Consider the following 8,667-nt stretch of genomic DNA (forward strand, 5'->3'; position numbering starts at 1 on the left):
CCCCGTTCAACATCAACCCAAAATATTTATGTCACCTTCAAGCAAGCGAGATTTCAATCAACAAAACCCAAAACGCTGTCAACAAGCCAGTCGAGTTGTCAACAAATAGAGCTTCCACTTTAAAATGCAATTTCTGCTGATGATTTTTTAATTTCATTAAAAAGAGGAATCAAAGTGGAAGCTACTGACAATTCCCGCCATTTACTCGTTCTAGTCCATATATGGTGCTATAACTGCTATTGTGAAAAAAACATGGCGGAAGCTAGCAACCCTAGCAACAGAGACGACTTAGATGAAAGAATAAGGAGGTGTATAAGGGAAGAGCTAACAATTAATACTGGTCAACAAAGAAATTCAAATCAGGCACTTGTAGCAAGAACGCGTGATTTAATTAGATCTTCGGCAACATTTGCATCAAGACAACTTGCTGCAGTGCCTGAAGTTTTATCCTCATCGACGCCATCTGCTTCTCCAGCTGGAAGAAGTAGTCATCCATCGCACCCTCTGCGTCTTCCAAAACGAAAGCAAAATGCCCTCACCAAGAATAACATTAAAAAGAAGAAACAAGCAATTCCAAAAACTGTGTTTTTGCTGGATAAAATATATGGTGGAGATGAAGATGATGTAGACATGGCGGATCACGAATATGCCATTAAAGAAGACATGATTTTGCTGAAGGGAGAGTTTGATTTAGAGTGTGATGCTGATGAGGCAAGTATTCGATCGGAATTAAAAAAGGTGTTCATGAAGAAATTTCCATTGATATGTAAAGATAACTTTGATTTTGTAAAAAGAGATCGGAACACCATTTGCACTCCAGTTGTAAAAGAAGGCCACGTTTGGGATTATGCTCATGTGAAACATTTGTGTGGGGCTGGTAAGCTCTATGTTCGTTTAAACATTAGTAAAGATGACATAATGGATGATATTGGAAGTGACTTTGAAGTAGAGCCACTATTGATTGACTTAAGTACGCCCAGCACAATAATACCAGGCCAAACCCCGTTAAGCTCATCACTAAGACCGCAAGTAACCCCACCCAATACAAACCTAGGAGATAGGGAGAGAGACACAAGTAGTGCCAAGCCTAGCACTTCCTCTGTTGAACAATCCATCGATTTAAGAATTGCTACCCTTGGTACATTGTTTCCCACTGCAAAACAGAGTGATGTAATTGATGCAGTAATGAACTATGATAGTCTAGATTCAGCTGCTGAGCACCTAAGTGTACTGACAAGTGAGGACATGGGTGCCTGTAATGTAAATTTAACAGGTGCTGACACACTTAAGACACTTGCCCTAAAAATGAATCCCTATTCTACAGCTGAAAAGGTAAAAGTTGATAGAGAAGATCTGGTTATGGATGTATTTCACCATTATAAGGATCCTAACTTTAATCCCTCTGTTCCAATAAAATTCCAAATTAGAGGAGAGCCAGCAGTGGATGCTGGGGGTGTGTTACGCCAAATTTATGAGAGCGTGTTCCTTAAGATTGTGAAAGGTGAGGGCTGTAATGGTGTTCAAATGTTTCAAGGACCTTTCGAAAGAGTTCTACCAACCTACAGAAGTTCAACAATTCTTTCTGGAACATTTGAAATACTGGGTAAGGTTATTGCTCATAGTTTAGTGCAAGGAGGTCCTGGATTTCCATATCTCTGCCCAACATTGTACTTGTCGACTATGTCAAGAAGGAAGCATAAATATCATTATATGTATGTTACCCAGGTTAATAGCAATGGAGTAGATTTAAACATTTTAAAATTTTGTTATTTTTCATTACTAGATAAGAGATGCTACTCCCTCTACACTGAACAGTATTATGGGTGAAGATGATTTTTTGTGCTTATTGGAAAATGCTGGTGAAACAAGAATGCTTCAGGTGAAAACAACAAAAATACTAATTAAAACATATGTGAACAATCCTGTGGCAGGTTGTATAAAGCCTGTTCAGCTTAAACGGTGGTTAAGCTCAGAATGGAAAGCAAGTCTAACTAAAAACTTTTTATACTTACCAGAACGATAATGTTTACAACTCCATATTTAGTGCATTTTATTATATAATAGACAATAAGATATTAAAAATAATTAACATTTATTTACTGTGAACGAAGGAAACATGTTTTGTGAACCCGAGATCTGTTGAAATATCGATGGTCGAGGGTCAACAAAACATTTTTTTCTGAGTTCTTGGTATTATATACCACTTGTCAAAGAAAAAACAGTATATTTCCCATATCTTCACTAGTGAAGATATTTTCCAAATTTTCAAATTGAATTGAGATATGAATTTTCTCTTCAAGTGGTGAAAGCAATATTTTACGTATGAGCGCAATGAATGAGTAAAATATTGTTTGCACCACTCAAAGATAAAATTTATATCTTAATACAAACTGTGTGATAAAATTCATATTTTTGCACCACTGTATATAATATCTTCTATATATTTCAGCTAAGCAGGCGTAATACAACCGGCCCCTGATTTTAATGTCTCTGGTTTTATCCCCGTTTAACTATCACTTGGGTTTCGAATTAGTGAGCATAGTTTGTGTGCTGATATAAAAAAATATGTTTAATTTTACAGGAACAAAACAAATTACAGATTGTGCAGTCACTCCTAATACACGAAGTGATCTTGAAACATAAAATAGCCCTTGACCAAATGAGAAAGGGTTTGTCCATCTTAGGATTATTGGCAGAAATTGAAAAGTCACCTGAGAAGTTTCAATCATTTTTTGTTCATGAAGATGGTGATATTGATGGAGATTTCATTACATCACTTCTTAGGTTGCCTGATGCAAGTTCCCCATCTGTTCAAAATGTTGTTCAGTTGTTGTTGTTGTTTATTAAGAATGCAAAGGAAGGGGTTTTGCGCCAGTTGTTGTGCTTTGTCACTGGCTGCAAGTCAACCACAGCAGCTCTTAAGCCAGGTTGTGTTAGTGTCTGTGTTGAAGATATTCCTGACATATTTGCATCTACGTGTGTATTGGAGTTAAAACTGCCATTACACTTTAGCAGCAGTACCTTTGAACAATTTGAGGCTTGTGTCAATGCTGTTATAGATAGTGACACATTTACTACAGTTTAAATAAAGTTTAATGCTAAGTTAAATGGAACTCATTAGTTAAATACATTGAGTGTTTTAACAAGATATAAAACAATAGAAACTCCGTAAAAAGTAAACATTTTGAAAAATTTAATTCTGTACGTAGAAAATTATTTTTTTCAAAATGTTTACTTTTTATGGAGTTTCTATTGTTTTATATTTTACTACATTCAGTTCAAGTTGATATTACGTTTTCTTTGATGCAGCAAAATAAGCAAATAAATTTTCAACTTAACTGCAAATTTGCATAGTACCTATAACACAGAAAGCAGATGTTGAAAATATATGTGGCACAATCCATGTATTTAGTAACACAAGTTATATTCATGTAGTAGAAATTGCTACCAAAGTTGTATAATTAACAAACTGAAGGTGATACACTATATCAAGCCAGTGGCAGATTTAAGGGTAGTCAGACAAATTACTACAGCTTAAAATCGCAATCTAATTCATAGATTTTTATTTAAAAATATTCTTTTGAAAGCCATCACCAATATCGTTGTTATTAAGGTGTTTTGAATTTAAAATTCAGCTGTGTAATTTATTCTGACTACCCCTAGATCCGCCACTGTATCAAACAATTTATTTATTCAAGAATATGTTTCATGGATAATTAGTGCCAATTATCTTTTTGTTACTACAGTAGATTTGGCAGCATCTGCAGCTTGTGTTTAGTTATACTTTATGACATTGGTTTGAACATATTATGTTTTGTTCAATTCAGAAGTCCTATTCTTACATGAAGTAGGCTAAAGTATGGACTGTGTAGTTGTCTCTGTGATTAATTAAACAGTTTTTTCAGAAATGTTATCTTAATTTCATGTGCATCTATGTTTATTCAATGCCAGCATTAATAAGAAATGAAAGCGCATCTTGATACAAATCGACACCAAAGCTATCAGAGTCTTGTAATGGATTTGCATAGTTTCTTATATGGTCAAGAATATGGTCTTCTATGTCTATGTCAACATCATCTACCACAACTGTAGTTACCCCTTCATCATCGGGTGTTGGTGCATGTGGATCAAACCCAAACCATTCAAGGTCATCAACATCACTCTCTAAACCGGATATATCTGCAACTGCTGAAAAGTGATGGTTTCGCATATCCAGCATGCCATTAGTCCACATCTGAATGGGGGACCAGTTTCGCTCTGTACGCATTGAGTGTTGATTGCAGGCAGAAACAAATGATTCTAGAGCTCTGTTTATTCTAGGGGTGTATATTAAATGCAACACAAACATGTGTAACCTGTTGCCACGATCAACGATTCCAGATTCCTCCATAACCTGAAATGTATAATAGAACATATGGCACACAACACAAAAGACGTCTCTCCAAAGTCTCTCAATCCTTTGATTGTGCACTGATGTCCCTGCTATATAGCTGCCCCTGTTAGGACCCCTTCTCTCTTCCATGAGCTGCCAAACCCTTGTATTCTCTCCTCCATGATCAGATCTAACTCTTGAAGGCCAATGATACTGCTCAACAGCAGAAATAAAGCACTGCTCTAAAGTGTCACAACGATTATTTGTTGAACATTTCAAGTACACAATCAGTCTTGAAAATCCGTCTATCCCGCCATGAATAACAAACCCCCAATTGATAAGGCTATGGTGGCCATCAATGTGCCATAAACTGTTTGGCCCTGGGACTGAATAAGCTCTTCTGGAAACTGTTATAGCCCATCTTATGTGCGCATTTGTAGGATCTACACGTGCAATACTCTCTCTTACTCTTTGTCGTTGTAGCCTAACTCCAAGTGACCTCAGATGCCCATTTATAATTGAGCAACCAACAAGTGAACCATGCTGTCCACTAAATGCCCGAACAATAGTATCCAATTCTTCATCTGTTATACTTGAATATCCGGTAATCTCCTGAATACCATATTCTACCACCCTCCGTCTAATAGTCCATCTAGAAACAAGCAACATTTCGGAAATGTTTTTCCAGGTGAAACCAAACGATTTTAGTTGAATCAAAACATCTTCTTGTATATCCAACTTTGGTCTGCCCGGTGTTGTTGTTCGGATTGCAGGGGGACATTCAAGAGAATAAATTGCAACATTCGTGCATCGAGAATCAGTCGGAGATCGTGTCCATTGCAAATACAAGGCACGCATGTTTCGCAGAAGTTCTTCAAGAAATGCATTACACTCCAGACTTCTAACAGCTGGCACACTTAGCACTTGTTGAAGCACAACAATCACATTCTCCATTCGTGTTAAAATATTTTCCCTAACAGCCACATTGGACGTATAGCGATGGTGTTCGTACTCATCTAGCAGCTCCAAAATCGATCGAAATACTTGTTCCCAGCCATGTAAATATTGTTCTGTGTCCTCAAAGTTTGGGTTGTCCGCCATCTTTATTTAAATAGACCCTCTATTTCGCGCACAAATCTGATTTCGCACATGCGCAAAAAAAACAAAAATACACGTGAGAAAAACAAAAACGGATGCTTTTCGAGTGGTGCTGGATGCATAAAATTCTGATATTTCAAAAAAAATCATCAGAAGAAATTGCATTTTAAAGTGGAAGCTCTATTTGTTGACAACTCAACTGGCTTGTTGACAGCGTTTTGGGCAAAGAGTACACACCTAAAAATCTCACATCTTGCTGACAACTTGTTGGCTCAACAAGCTTGTAGCAAGCTTGTTGACAAGTTGTAACAAGCTTGTTGAGACAACAGGCTGTAGCAAGCTTGTTGACATCAAGCTTGCTACAACTTGTTGGCTTGCAGACTTGTAGCAAGTTGTTGGAACAACTTGTTCCAAGCTTGAAATATACGTCAGTATATTTGCAAATTTCCCTGCTCTTTTCAAGAGTTCACTGATTCACCTGGTCATTGAGCAATCTTTGTGCCAAAACCTTTGATTTTTTAAGCCTTTAAAAGTTTAATAAACGTTGAAATATCAGTTAAAAACGGATGGGCAACTTAAAAAAGTTTGAAGAATACTACAGTTCGACGTTTTAATAAAGGTATGTGCGTTTAATTCATCCAAATATTTGATATGGCGTACACAACGCCGGCAACACAATTTATTATAGTACACAAGCTAGCCTTTTAAAACTATATAGTTTTTAAAATATTTGTTGAATTTATTGCTTTTTATAAACATTGAACTGTTAGTTTCTGTGGATATTTATCAAAATCGAAACTTTGCCGGGTTTTTGTATTCAATAATTCAAATATTTTTAATGACGAGTAGGTGTACGGTAAAGTGCAAAATTTCCTATTTTTAATATCTGTGCGTATGTTTTTAGCATGCTCTGATTAGAAATAATAATATATATTTACGTATTATGGTAATAAAGTATTTGTACATAACTTATTTGACATTAGACTTGGATGGCAACACCCTCGCCACAGGAGACAGGATGGAGTTTCCTCAACGTATTTGCAAACCAGTTAAGTAATAGTCCAGACAGTTATATTAGAAATTTATGTAAAATTGTATAGCCTAGAAAAGTTAAACCGATTGCCACCATGTACTCAAAAACATACTTTTACATTTTCATGCTCAACAAACTCAAGATATATGTGTATGCGTTTTTGAAACAACACATCCGGACCTGCTCGCTTGAAAGTCGTGCGTATTGAGGCGTTCAATATTCTGTCCCAGCATTGGTGCGCATTCACCATTGGTGCGCATTCTAGCTGTTGATTCTTGGGATGACAAAGTCAATTCAACAAGTGACTGAAATACTGGTATTTACAAGAATATTCATGCACCAGTTAATTTTTACCATATGAATGCAAAGAAACTTTTCTTACGAACTGATTATTAGGCTATATACTCAGAAAGGAAAATACATATGTTCTTGTACTGAGCCTTTAGTTATCTTGGTACTTCAAATGTGAAGTTTGTATTTAATTGCTAACCTTTGAATTTGTTTTCACAATAATATGATTTTTACATCAAACTTTGTGTTGTTTGTTCTTTGTTTCACAATCTCCGGGAAAACACGCGTGTTTTCAAGCGAGATTTAATGCGTGGCCATGTTTGCAGCAAGCTTGTCGCGACAAGCTTGTAACGGCCTTGTTATAACAAACTTGGAACAGCTCAAGTTCAACAAGCTTGTAGCAAGTTGTTGTCAGACTTGTAGCAAGCTTGTTGGCAACAACCTTGGTACAGCATTGTCACAACAAACTTGCTACAAGTCTGACAACAACTTGCTACAAGTCCGTCACAACAAGCTTGGGACAAGCAGTGCGAACACAACCTGATATCGGCTTGTTGGAACAAGCTTGCTACAAGTCTGCTGCAGACTTGTTACAACTTGTGCGTTTTTACGTGTGTAGATATTATAAAGAGGTTTCACTCAGGCGAAAATCGGTCACACGCATAGCTGAGCCACACTACGCATGCGTAATATTCCAGCCAGTACCTTTGTCGTTTTTAATGAGGAAAACACCAATTTTTATCACAAAAACAACGATTTTAAAAAAACTATCCAAGCAATTTGCTGTTTTGTTACAAGTTCAAAACAATGGGTTGGGATGGACATTTTGAACAACAAATTGGGCTGTGAACAGTACTTGAACACGGCGAAAACGTAAAATTATACCCGAAGGAGTGAAGTTCGAACAGAACCTAGAATGTTTAGTGTTTACAAAGTCAAAAGACGAGGAAAAAGTTGTTTTATATGAGACTTAATGTGCTGCCTTGTGTAGTTTCTGTGGGAAAAAGCTCAGATGTTGTTGAGAAATGACGGTTCGGGATATTTTGTATGATAATGTAGTGGTAAGAACTTAAATTCACTTCTTGTAAATAGTGAAAAACTTGCGAAGAACAACAAAGAACAGCACTTGACCGAAAGTGTCTTTTTTTCCTAAATTCCCCTGTTTTATCCGTCTTTGTGCATTATTTTATTGATAATTTTTATGCTTGTAACTTATTTTCTTCTCTGTCGTGTCTTTTGTACATTAAATACTAAATAAAACGTATAAACACAAGAATAACAAACATTTAATAGACCGGCATGGCCGCTACTGTGGGCAGATCGCTCCTTCAAGTTTCAAAACCAAGTGAAGGTTTCTCAAACAATAAACCGTACTCCTTAGGTGGATAAAAATGATCGCTTACTATCACTGTTCAAATTTTTTTACCTTTTATGGGGATCTAAAGGATTGTTTCCTTAATATCGCCACTTTTTGCATTTCGAACTGTGTTTTCCTATACTTTTCTATGGAAAATCCGGCCATGGCACTGGCTGCTGCATATTAAATGTTTATTTGGCATATTTAATTTGCCCTTGATGGCGCAGAATGGCGTGGAAATGGCGTGGAAATGACGTGGTCACGGAAAATTCGTGTGACATGCTAAAGTATTGAATTTCGCCACAGTGAAACCTCTTTATAATATGGCATGGTAGAAAACACGGATACCGGATAGGCGGATACCGGATAGTCGGATACCGGATAAACAGATAAACGGATAGTCGGATACCGGATAAACGGATAGACGGATAAACGGATAGACGGATAAACGGATAAACGGATAATATATTCATATGATCAGAATTTTCTTAATTGACAATGATTAAAAAAATGTAA

The 8,667-nt window shown here is 36.6% G+C and overlaps 1 protein-coding gene across 1 annotated transcript; it reads left to right on the plus strand.

The window, feature by feature from the left end:
- The first annotated feature begins 252 nt into the window (after positions 1–252).
- On the plus strand, positions 253–3,085 carry LOC114535330. Its single transcript, XM_028556693.1, has 3 exons — positions 253–1,725; positions 1,784–1,879; positions 2,582–3,085. The coding sequence occupies exons 1-3, from the start codon at positions 253–255 to the stop codon at positions 3,083–3,085; spliced, it is 2,073 nt and encodes a 690-aa protein (XP_028412494.1).
- Positions 3,086–8,667: the final 5,582 nt, after the last annotated feature.

This window comes from Dendronephthya gigantea, unplaced genomic scaffold, assembly GCF_004324835.1.
Source record: "Dendronephthya gigantea isolate DGI-Jeju-01 unplaced genomic scaffold, DenGig_1.0 000116F, whole genome shotgun sequence".
In the NCBI taxonomy this organism is placed as follows: domain Eukaryota; kingdom Metazoa; phylum Cnidaria; class Anthozoa; order Malacalcyonacea; family Nephtheidae; genus Dendronephthya; species Dendronephthya gigantea.

What these genes read in the sequence shown, in the direction of transcription:
- LOC114535330 (XM_028556693.1), top strand. Translation starts at nt 253, where the DNA reads ATGGCGGAAGCTAGCAACCCTAGCAACAGAGACGACTTAGATGAAAGA. An exon ending in ATTATATGTATGTTACCCAG is followed by an intron (nt 1,726 to 1,783) that starts GTTAATAGCAAT and finishes TTTCATTACTAG; the next exon opens with ATAAGAGATGCTACTCCCTC. An exon ending in GTGAAACAAGAATGCTTCAG is followed by an intron (nt 1,880 to 2,581) that starts GTGAAAACAACA and finishes TTAATTTTACAG; the next exon opens with GAACAAAACAAATTACAGAT.